The sequence below is a fragment of the Cajanus cajan genome, chromosome 7 (genome assembly GCF_000230855.2).
Source record: "Cajanus cajan strain Asha chromosome 7, NIPB_CcT2T_4, whole genome shotgun sequence".
Taxonomy (NCBI): Eukaryota; Viridiplantae; Streptophyta; class Magnoliopsida; order Fabales; family Fabaceae; genus Cajanus; species Cajanus cajan.
Window position 1 is genome coordinate 48,616,454 of NC_138523.1, and position 12,441 is coordinate 48,628,894.

General features: G+C 31.4%; 1 protein-coding gene across 2 annotated transcripts; it reads left to right on the forward strand.

Annotated features, from left to right (window-relative positions):
• Nucleotides 1–485: 485 nt before the first annotated feature.
• On the forward strand, nt 486–3,248 carry LOC109805118 (Shugoshin C terminus). 2 transcript variants are annotated; one of them, XM_020367096.3, is made up of 12 exons: nt 486–641; nt 963–1,117; nt 1,212–1,249; nt 1,366–1,474; nt 1,575–1,598; nt 1,710–1,778; nt 1,869–1,916; nt 2,009–2,099; nt 2,194–2,251; nt 2,362–2,549; nt 2,621–2,678; nt 2,759–3,248. In XM_020367096.3, exons 1-12 carry the CDS (start codon nt 587–589, stop codon nt 3,084–3,086), a joined length of 1,221 nt encoding a protein of 406 aa, XP_020222685.1. In that variant the 5' UTR covers nt 486–586; the 3' UTR covers nt 3,087–3,248. The 2 variants fall into 2 exon arrangements, with proteins under 2 accessions (XP_020222685.1, XP_020222686.1); XM_020367097.3 differs by having other exon boundaries at nt 2,362–2,543.
• The last annotated feature ends 9,193 nt before the right edge of the window (nt 3,249–12,441 follow it).

The window sequence follows — 12,441 nt, forward strand, 5'->3', positions numbered from 1 at the left end:
AAAAATTGAGATATAATATGCTTATTATCATAGTATTATAAAATATGTTGTATATTTAAAATTGAATATTCTCATTGCATATTTCATTATTTTTTTAAATAACTAAAAAAACTTATTAAATTTTATTATCATTTATACTTGTTAGACTAAACTTAAAAAAAAAATATAAACATAAATTAGAAGGCCACGAGCCGACAATAATTTTAAGATATTTTGGTGGTGCATGTTTTTTTTTATTTATAAAAACATTTATTAAAATGCAAACACTTAAATTTTCATTTAAGAAAAAATAATCTGAAAGATTAAAAAATATGAAAAGAAGACAAATATATAAATAAAAAAAATCACATAAAAAACAATTAAAGAAAATGAAAAACAAAAATCTAGATTTTAAATTTTAGTGTACAGTACAGATAATAACATTTTAATAATAAATTATAAATCCCAAATCCCAATAGATAGAGATAATAAAACAGGTTCGCCTATAAAGATTCAAAATTGAGGTTCGGTGTTAGGTTCGGAAAGCCGTTCGCTGCTACAATCTTGACTCTTTGAGAGAGAGAGAGAGAGAGAGAGAGTTGTGGAAATGGAGGGTGGTGGTGCCATCTTCCTCGACTCGGATTCACAGGCTGTTATTGGAGGTATTCATTCATCTTTATTCATTCTTTCGCTCACTTAGGGTTTTCTCATTCCCATCTTTCAAAATTCTCTCTCTCCATTTTTAATTATTTTTCACCATTATATTTCCCATTCGAATAGGGTTTTCTCGACCCAATTGATTCCACTTGCGGTCACTACACTCAATTCACTCGTTGTTTTGAAAAAAGTTAATATTTAAACATCTAATAGGGTATTGCATAGCTCTTAGGTTTACCCATCCAGTGGATTCGTTGAAGCTCCAAAGTCCAAACGCGCAAATCTGGGTTTTTTTGGGATCTGAAATGTTGCTTTATGAGTTTCAGGTTCAAAAGCAAAGAAAGTGAGAGGGGTGAAGGGAGATTCTGTTTCTATGGGAGTGAGAGTGGGAGTTGGAACTTCCCCGAACAAAATTCTTGCTAACATAACCAACTTGGACCAGCAACCGAAGCAACACATCTCTACTGAGCAGCTTCTCAGGGTATGCATCTTTATATATGTATGTATATATACTTTTCATGATTCATTTTTTGTTTGTTTCTCTCATTGGTTTCACATTTGAATGTGTTTCCCAGGAAAAGGAAATGTTGGTGAAGGTTCTTGCTAATAGAGAGTAATTCATTCTTTTTTTCTGGATTTGGTCTAGTTTTCTGTCTTCTGTCTGTGGTCAGTGTAATTATGGTGGTGAGACTTTTCATTTACTGGGGTTTTCTCAACTTGTGTGGACAGTGCCATAATTGAATCGTGTAAAGCTGAGCTGCTGAAGTGTCAAAGCAATTATCAGAAACTAAGGAAGCAAAATGGGGAACTTGCCCTGACAAATAGTCAAATGTTGGCGGTAAGGATCAAATGTTTTAACAATCAAGGTTTTCACTCTTGTTGAAATTCTAATATACAATTGCTGATGTGTATTGCTTTCATCTGTCTATGCAATGCAGGAGCTTAATTCAAGTAGACAGAAGGTGAGTCTCGAAATGAAAATTGTTGGTGCTTGTGTCACTTATTATTTCCATTATTATTATTATTATGATGGTGATGATGGATTGAGTGACATTGAATTTGTTGCCGTCCAGCTAAGGGAACTTCAGCTTGAACTAGGAAGCAAAAATGGTGTACTTCATGCTATGAGATTAGAATTGACGGTCAGTTTAACTCATTTCAAAGCTGATAAATTCCAAGTAGTGGGAAAGGCTTAATTTTGCTTTTCTGACTGTAACAATTTTCTTTCCCAGGCAAAAGAGCACACAGTGAAATCGAAGCACGAAACTGATGCAAACGAGGTACTATATGAATTTTACTTCTTCTACTGGTTGGTCTTTACTCCCATCTTAATAGATCTGCAACAAGTTGCCTTTTTCTTAACTACTGTTAGGTGGGAGTATGTCAGAGTAAGCAATCTGATCGATCGTTGCAAGAAGATAACAGGGGGAATGAAAAAAGGAAGAGAATGTCCAAAAGCCGATGTAATTAGTTTAGTGGACTCGCTTTGTGTGTTGGTGTGTGAGTGCATGTAAATTCAATGTAGATTACCTTTAAAGTGGTCTTTCTCTCATGCAGCTTCTGCACCTGCTGTCGTTAAACAAGTCAAATCCACAGAAAAGGTCGACGATAAGAGGTATGATTGAGTTTGCTTGCTATATTGGACTAATTCTTGAATTCTATAATATGACTCTGCACTACTTAGGAACAAGTCAGCTCATATGTCTCCCTTGAATATGCATACAGGTATAGTTTAAGAAGGCAATCTGCGGGGTTGAAAGCTGAAAAACCAGAACCAACAAAAGATTTATCGGAAGTAGTTGAAGTCAAAGACGAGATTTTGCAACTACAAGAAAATTTTGCGAAGGAAACTGGACCAACGTCATTGGGGTTGAAGGTCCATGACGAAGCCAGAGAAGCTACTGAATGTGACTGTACACAACTTATCCCATTTTGTTACTTTCTCTTGCTATATGAAAGCCTTATGCATATTGTTTGCATGCAGCTTCGGGACCTACTAACACTGGACAAGCTCATGCCAAAAAGAATATTGAAAAAAAGAGGTAAGCATATACTTCCACTTTCTGAATACCTGCCTACTTGTAAACAATTATATGACTCATTGTGAGTAATTTATCCACAGGCATAGTATGAGAAGACAAAGTAACCGGTTCAGGCCAGAGAAACCAGAAGCCACTGAAGACTTATTTGAGACAGATGATGCAAAATTTAGTGTATCACAATTATCTGATAATATGTCAGAAGAAATTTGTCCAACAACATCAAGTGTAACGTGTGGACAAGAAAACAATTGCTGTACAATTGAGCCTCAGGAAACTCGTAGATCATCTGTTGGGCGGCCATTGCGTCGGACAGTTGAGAAGATTGTGTCCTACAAGGAAGTTCCACTTAACGTGAAGATGCGCAGAGATAAATCAGGCATTTTCGTAATAGGTTCTCAGTCTCACTGAATTATCAATAACTCTGTATGGAAGAATGGAGTGTAAACTGCAAAGCATAATAGCTTCTTGTTATAGTGCATGGTGAATTGATTTTTGGTTGAATAGCTTCTTGTTTAGGGCTTTGCATAATTGAAAACTGATGTACGTGTTATTATTTTATCCATTTGTTGATTTCTCTGCCTTGCCCCCCTCCCCTCCCTCTCATACTGTAAATTAAGTTGGTGATAACCAGGTGGTGGTAGTTTTCTGTTTTCAAAATGATAAAAGGAATTCACGGCCAAAAAATCGCAAGTAGAAAAGAGAGAGAATCATGTATGTCGAGAATCATTAGTTTCTGCATATATAATTTTATTTGAAGTCCATTTTGTAGATAAATCTTGTTTATTTGAAAATTATTTATATTTTAAAATATATATTAAAAAAAGTGAATTACTAGTTACATGACCTGTGAAATGCACGGATATTATTTATTCAATGAGTTTGAATATGCAACATATACATGATATGATAAAAGTTAGAAAGTTGTGCTTTAGCCTTTAGCTAATAGCAAGATATGTATACTCTGCAATGGATAGAAAATTGATCATTGACATCAAATTAACTACTTGATTTAATCCACAATTAACTTCAAACCAAAGTGGTAAAAAAAGTTCTAATAACTTATTTTTTAATGTTAGTTATGTAGTTGACAAAATTTATCTTCAAGAAAACTACTAAAGTATTATCTAATTATATGCATTTATGTCACTTATCTCCAAGTTTTATCTATGATGGTACCTTTAAAAAATTTAATGAATTCATCCATCCTAAAATATAATAAATTATTTTACCTGATTAGAACACAATTTGATTTGATCAAAGATTTTTAGTTTTTCTTCATCACTAATCAAGATATGGTGATTTGACATTTCCCTTTAGTTTTTACTGTGGCTTCTTGTTCCCCCTCAATAACAAAATAAAAGTCTTCAAATATTTGGTATTGACATTTTTTATAAAATAAATAAATTATTATTTTCATCTTGAAAATGTTTAAAAAATAATTTAGAATCTTTTACTTAAATTTAATGTTCTTTTATTTTAAAACTAGATAAGAATAATTTTAATCAAAATAATTTTATATTATTGTGATACGTATATCTTAAATAATCTGTTAGAAATTTTACATTGAAACACATGACTTGTTTCAACACTCAACATGTTTTCTTCTAATAAAATAACTTACTAAGAAGAATTGGCAAAAACAAATATATATATATATTTTTTTACTATTGTGATTAGGTCTTTTTTATATGCTGGTTAATTATAATCTTGGTTAACATGTGATAAAAAGAAATATTCATTTATTTGCACTAAACTCGTAAATGTTTTAAAATATCCCCAAAATATACTTGAAATTGTTTGCAGGTGTGTTTAATCTAAGTCAACATTGAGACAACATGTTTCAGGCTCCGTCTGAAGGTTAAAGCTTCTGCAGTTTTTGATTCACGACAGTAAGGGATCCATCTTGTTGCAGATGCAATAGCATTCCCACTAATATCATCTCTAAAAACCACTCCTAAGCTAATGCCTTTTATGCTTCTTTTTTATTATTTTTTTTAGTGATGAATCAAAATTTCTCTTAAAGTTTGACCCTTGTGATGCTTTAGACGGTGCAGACTGAAAGTTTTTCATTATGGTGATACAAATCTATAAACCAAAGGATGTGTAAACCCCTTCCCTTCAATCCCCATTTTACAGAAATTATACAGAAATAAGGGACGCTAAAATTACTACCGGCATCGAATATTCAATTTTGTTAAAACTTAGGTTTGAAAATTATAATGAATATTGGAGCGTGAAATGTGATTTTGCGTAGCCCAAAACATGTTGAGGGACGTGGATTACCTACAATTGGAGAGGAAAGGAAAGTTTAGTATCCTTTACTTTATTTTCTAGTACTTACAAAAATAAAATAAAAAATAAAAAAGGAAAAATTAAAAGATCATGAATGTAGGGCTGATGATCGGAGGAAATTTGACTTAAACAATAGAGGCCCGTTTCTCTTGGGCCTAAGGGCAATATTGATAGCATCAAGATGTTATTTGCGCCCTCTCGTTTTGCTCGTCGCACCCCCTATTTTTTATTATTTAAATACACTTTTAAAAACCTAATTTCCATTAAATTCGCTACAAAGGTATTTTGAGATAATAAAAAAAATAAATATAAAAAGAGATGCAAAATAATTCTAGAAATAAGTTTTTATTTTTTTTTTTTTTTTTCTCTCACCCCTTTTCAAGCTTTTAGAGTGTTTCCTTTTCAAAATTGTGATCTTTACGTTCACTGTCTTTTACTGTTTTACGTGTGATTGTGGTGTGCTATTCTCTTGTCTCAAAAAAATTCCATATCATCTTCAAAATCCACTGGTTTTAAGGTAGTGTTTGTTTCCAGTGATTTATTGTTTACGAGTAACGAAAGGCGAAGAAAGTGAGTGTTTGTTTCCGGTGATTTGCAAAGAAAGAAGGGCGAAGAAAAGGGGGAGAAGCCGAGATGCCATCCTCGCATTTTTGCAAGAAACGAGATGAAAGCTACGTAAAATTTGAGAAAATATGATAATACCCTGTCCAAAAACTGAAAAAAGGTGAAAAATTGAAGTAAAAATATGTTAACGTAATCGATTATGCACCATGCATAATCGATTATGGGGTTAAAGTTTTAGATAAGGTTTACACAACTGAACTTAATAAACGAGAGGAGTATACAATTACATGTGAACATATTTTTGTTATTTTTATTTTTCTAAATTTATTTTATTATATTTGAAAATAACTATAACAAAATAAGAAAACATTAATAAATAATTATTAACATTTACGATATGCAATTTAACTCTAAGTTGATAAAAAAAATATTTCTAAAATTTATAAAATTTAAAAATCAATTTGAATTAAATTGATGTTGAACATGTTTATTTATAAAAAAAAATAGTAAAGTTTAAAGATCAATTAGAACAAAATCAATTTAAATATATTTACTAATGAAATATAGTTTAAGGAACAATCGGTATAAGTAAAATTAAAGTTTAGGTTTTTCATTTATTTGGTAAAAATTAGCCAAGTTAAATTAGATTTTTTTTTTAAGTCGTAGACTTGACCTTTCTGAAAATACATCATTTGAGTTGGCTTATTTACTAGCTATAAGTTTTTTTTTTTTATGTCTAATATGGATAAAAGCTTGATTTGGCATACAAGTTTGTTTAAGGATTTATTTTGAAATAATTTAATGCCAAGATATAATTTAGATAGAAATAGTTGGTTTTATAAGATTAAAATTAATTTATTTATTTAATATTGGTTAAATTATAATTTTGTTTATTTATCGTATTTATTAAATTCCTTTTATTCCTTTATTTATTTAAATATTTATTTTGGCCTTTTATCTTTTATATTAGTATTTTTTATTTTGCAAAAAAAAAAAGTATATTCTTAATGTCTATTATGACTCTTATGATGATAATTGTTTAAAAATATATTTTGTAATAATAAATAATTTTAAATAGAAAATATATTTATCTTCTAATAAACCTATAAGTTACACTTTTCATATAAGTAACTATTTAAAAAGAACAAATAATACATGATTTAATATATTATAACAAATTTGATATAATAATAATAAGCATTCATTTATATTATTTGAATAGGTTTAAAAAAACTTTTAAATAGTTTAAAGTCTAACTTTTAAAATTAAATATTTTTTAATAAAAATTTTGAGTTGTCTAACCTATTTAAAAATAATAATAAAAAAAATAAGCCTAAACTTGAAGTAAAATAGGTCATAAGTTCATGTTGGATGCCTGATTTATTTTTATTTATTAAGGTCATGAAGTTTACAAGGTTTGAATACTTTTTTACTTAAGCTTAATAATTTTATATATTTTTATTGTTTTTTAGTTGTACATTCTCGATATTCACTAGTCAACTTTAACTTTCATTAAAAGATAAACTCAATTTAAAAGATAAATCACACTATTTTACTGTACAAAATTTGAAGTCATTATTATTTGCATTATCGGTCTCATTAGTTTACATATATTCATTTTATGTTTGATCAAAGTAAATGTAGCTATGAATATTGTAACGTGGTTAACCATTTGTGTTATTTAATCGTTATGTTTAATGTTAAGAGGAAATATTTACTTTTTGTGTTTATAATTAAAAATTAATTACTACTTATAATAGTGAATATGATAGTTAAAAAAAATGGTTTCCCCTTTCCACTTTACAATCGATTCTGCCGCTGAATAGTTCTGAAATTATTTATTTATATTTTTTCAGCTTATGCGTCGTACATATTCTCGCATGCACTATCATATTCATTATGAAAACTTTAGAATCAGAGAAACCACATGAGGCTACTACACTGTAAGAGGAAAACAAATAAATTTTAGGTAATCCAGGTCACCAAAATTTCAAACAATATCAGAAAACGTTATATGGAAAAAAACTGTGTTTTGTTGATTTTTCTTCTTTTGGGGAAAATCTGTTTAATTAGGTTAATGTTTTAATGTTTTTCTTTTTAAGTTTTCTAAAATACCATTCATTATAGAGTTTTGTGGAATAATTATCTGTTATTGAATTTGGCTATTATCATGAATATATACAAAGTTTTTCTAGTATTTTTATAAATAGTGGAGCTAATTTGGGAAACAAATAAAATTAATATATGAAAGCATATCAAGGAGATATCTCATCTTGATATATTGTAATTTATAAAATATTCATAGAGTAATTACAAAGATATATTCCATCAACTACCATGATATTCCACTAATATTCATCCTCGAGTTGGAGCATGGAGATTGCAAATGCCCAACTTGGAAAGAAGTAAATAAAATTGTGATTTACCGAGAGCTTTGGTCAAAATATCTGTAAGTTGTGCATCAGTCCGAATACGAGACGTAAAAATTGCTCCATCTTACAATGCATCACGAATAAAATGACAATCCATTTCGACATGTTTCATTCTTTCATGGAAAATCAGATTAGCCGCTATATGGAGAGCAACTTAACTGTCACAAAAAAATTGTATGGGATGCACATGTTATATCCCAAAACAAGCCAAAAGGGATTTCAACCTTTTTAACTCACATGTAGTAGTGATCATAGATTTATACTTGGCCTCCACAAAAGATCGAGAAACAATTGGCTTTTTTTCGTTTTCCAAGAGACATGAGAAAAACCTAATAAAATAAAGTAACTCGTCAATGATTTTCAAGTCAAAGGGCAACTCGCCCAATCACTATCACAGAAGGCATAGAGTTGAAAATTACTCTCCCCGTGCAATAAAATATCTTGTCCAGGACAACCTTTTAAATATCGCAAAACTCTCAAAACTACATCCCAATGTTCAACACGAGCATCACCCATATACTAAACTAATATATATACAAAGTAACACAATTCAGGTCGCGTAATCGTTAAGTAGATTAGACTCCTACAAGTTGTCGATATTTCTTTGGAGCATCAAAGAGGACGCCATTGATGGTGGCAAGATGGTAGTTTTGTTCCATGGGTGTAGAAATAGGACGTGCACCAACTAAGCCAGCTTCACTTATAATGTCAATAACATATTTGCGTTGTGAAAGAAACAAACCATCCTTCCCATGTGCTACTTCAATGCCAAGAAAATACCTGAGAATGCCAAATCTTTCATATGAAATCTTTCATTGAGTTGTTCCTTGAATTTTCTAATTGCCAAAGAAGAAGAACCAGTAATGATAAGGTTATCAACGTATACAAATACATGTAAAGAAACATTACCTTTGGAATAACCAAACAATGAGTAATCAACATAAGATTGCTGAAAACAAATTTCCTTTAAAGCAGTTGAGAGCTTAGCAAACCAATTTTGAGGCGTTTGTCGAAGTCCATATAATGACTTGCGTAATTGACACACCTTACGTGAAATAGTAGAGTTAAAACCAGAAGGGAGTTGCATATAAACCTCATCGGCAAGATCGTTATGGAGAAAGGCATTATGCACATCCCTCAGGTGTAACTCTCATTTTCTTGCTATGGTTATAGCCAAAAATGTGCGAATCGTGACCATTTTAGCTACAGGAGCAAATGTTTTATTAAAGTCAAGTTTAACAATTTGTTGATTCCCGCACACCATTAGGCGCCCCTTTAATTGTTCAATTGTACCACCAGATCGGTACTTGACTTTATAGACCCACTTACAATTGATCTTTCTTTCCAGATGGAAGTTCCTCCAAAGTCCAAGTCCCATTTCTCTCAAGTGTGTCAAATTTGTCTTGCATAGCATTGTGCCAACCAAGATCCTTAACAACTTCTTTAAAAGAGTTGGGAGTGCCTGTAGTAATTGCTACCAAAAAATAGGTATGTCTCACAAAAAAATTATCACAATTTACATAATAAGCAATGGGAGGAGTACTTGAGAACTTTGACGGAGCAGTTGATGTGATGGATTTTGTAACACGAATGGTGTTGATAATAAAATCTTTGATTTTATTAGAGAGTTGCTTTATTCGATGACTACGACCAATTTGAGGCAAAATAATATCTTCAATAAGTACAACCTGTCCAATATTGGAAGTGGCACCTGTTGGATCGAGCGCTTACCACTATGCCAAAAGCTATAGCTGATAGTCAGGGCGCAACTATTTTTACTTAAGAGCATAGCAGCCCAAGCGCCATGATTCGACAGTGACTTGGCCCACCTAGCCTTCGCCACGGGACAATTGATGCAACCCGCAACAATCTCCCCCTCAGCAATTGCCCCGCTGGGTATCGAACTCATGACCTTGGCTCTGATACCAATTGTTGGATCGAGCGCTTACCACTAGGCCAAAAGCTATAGCTTATAGTCAGGGCGCAACTCTTTTTACTTAAGAGCGCAGCAGCCCAAGCGCCATGATTCGACAGTGACTTGGCCCACCTAGCCTCCGCCACGGGATAATTGATGCAACCCGCAACAGACTTTGATCTTGTCCTTGTGGCCCTGTTCTGGCTTCATCAGTGACGTGTTGTACAACCTCGCTATTGGTTGCTCCTGCCACACTCAAGGACATCGCACTCCCCCTTGCTAAGGAAGTATCCTCAAAATAAGGCACGATGTTATAATACTTTTTATTTTCAAATACAGCATCAGTGGTATGCAAGTAGGTTTCATTGGAATAAGGATACTGATGTTTAAAAAAGACAACATCTCGAGATATAAAGAACATTATTTCCTCTAAATCATATAAACGTCATCCTTTTTACCAAATGGATACCCCACAAACACGCATCGATGAGAGCAAGTGCCAAACTTATCCTTCACACGAGGTTGATTATTGGCAAAACAAAGACAACCGAATACACGAAGGACATCATACTTAGGAGATGAACCAAAGAGAATTTCTTATGGTGTTTTATTATTGAGCAATGGGATAGGGGTTTGGTTGATAACATAGGCAGTTGTCATTATACTCTCCCCCCAAAAGAAATAGGAAGATTAACTTGAAAAAGTAGTGCCCGAGCCACATTAAGAATATGTCAATGTTTGCGTTCTATCCTATCATTTTGTTGTGGAGTGTCAACACAGGAAGTTTGATGAATAATACCATTATTAGCATAAAATCGATGAAGACATGTAAATTCCTTTCCATTATCATTTCGGAGAATTTTAACATGCTTATTAAATTGAGTTTGAACCATTCTACAAAAATCCTTAATAAGTTGAAGGACCTCAGGTAGTCATCAAATAAACCCATACAACTCGAGAACAATCATTAACAATAATTAAAAAATAATGAGCACCACAAATGACAGACAAAGTATACGCACCCCATATATCACAATGAATTAAATGAAAAACATTTATTGCTCTACTATTACTCGAAGAACATATGCTTCTAGTTTGTTTGACTATTAAACAAATATCACAAGGTTCATGGATAACATTAACATCCTTGCTTTCGTTATTGTTATCAGGTAATAGAAAATATACTTTTCGAGAAGGGTGTCCCAACTTTTGATGCCACAACTCTCTTTTATCTCCCATAGTTGCTTGGTAAGCTTGAAGTTGTTGCAAAGGCCAAAACCAATAGACCCCATCACATTGCTCACCCTCTCCAATCAGAGTCATCAAAGCACAATCCTGTATGATGCAAAGCTTGTTAGTAAAAGTGACAAAATAAGAAAGATTAGCTAGCAAGTGAGACACTGACGACAAATTACAAGTAAGATCTAGAACATATAATACATTATGTAGCACCATATGTTTGTGCAAAGTTATCATTCCTTCCTTGGTGGCAATGGTTTGTTTACAATTAGGCAGCCCAATAGAAGTAGGAGAAACATCAAATAATTGACTAAATAATCTAGCATCACCAGTCATGTGATTCGAGCATCTAGTATCAATGATCCAATCCGTAGAAGAATCCAACTTACCACTCAACTTTTTGGTTGAAGAAGATTTTCCTTTTGAAGTGTTGAGCATGTGCACAAGCGTAACCCATTGATCATCCGAGAGACTAAGAATGCCACGATAATCTGAGTCCTGGATGGATGCTTGAGCAAAAGGCTTTGAGGTTGTTGCAGTGTCACCGATGATGAAATGAGAAAAATCAGAGTTTATGGTGGAAAATTTAAGGTTTCAATTGTTGAAAAACGATTGAAAAAAATGGTCATCGTCTCCTGATTTGGAGTTTATCTGATACCATATAGGATTTTGTGGAATGATTATTTGTTTTTGAATTTGACCATTGTCATGAATATATACAAAACTTTTCTAGCATTTGCATAAATAGCAGAGCTAACCTAGAAAACAAATAAAACTAATATATGAAAACATATCAAGAAGATATCTCATCTTGATATATTGTAGCCTAGAAAATATTTACAGAGTAATTACAAAGATATATTCCACTAATTACTAAGATATTCCACTAATATTCATAATTATATAACTTTTTACGTGTGTGTATATATATATATATTAAGTTTCAACAATTCAATTATTAAATTAAAAAATAATTAAAAAATAAAGTATACAAATTTTTATAAAATTTAATTAAGACAATTTTGATAATTCATTAAATAAATTTATCTTATGGTATAAAATGATTTAATGATTATCCATGAATTTAAATTAATGAAATAAATTATTAAATGATTTTTAAATTTTTTAAAAATTTATAAATTTGATTTATGTATTAAAAACTTCAAATTCAATGATTAAATCGTTAAAATTTGATATAAAATATGAGTTATTAAACGAAATAAATTTAGAATAAGTGTAAATTTTATTGAATGTTACATCATTAATAATCTTATATAAAAATTAAATTTAGGTAATTTAATCGTTGAATTATAATTTTATA

What these genes read in the sequence shown, in the direction of transcription:
- LOC109805118 (XM_020367096.3), top strand. Translation starts at nt 587, where the DNA reads ATGGAGGGTGGTGGTGCCATCTTCCTCGACTCGGATTCACAGGCTGTT. An exon ending in AAGGTTCTTGCTAATAGAGA is followed by an intron (nt 1,250 to 1,365) that starts GTAATTCATTCT and finishes TTGTGTGGACAG; the next exon opens with TGCCATAATTGAATCGTGTA. An exon ending in GAGAATGTCCAAAAGCCGAT is followed by an intron (nt 2,100 to 2,193) that starts GTAATTAGTTTA and finishes TCTCTCATGCAG; the next exon opens with CTTCTGCACCTGCTGTCGTT.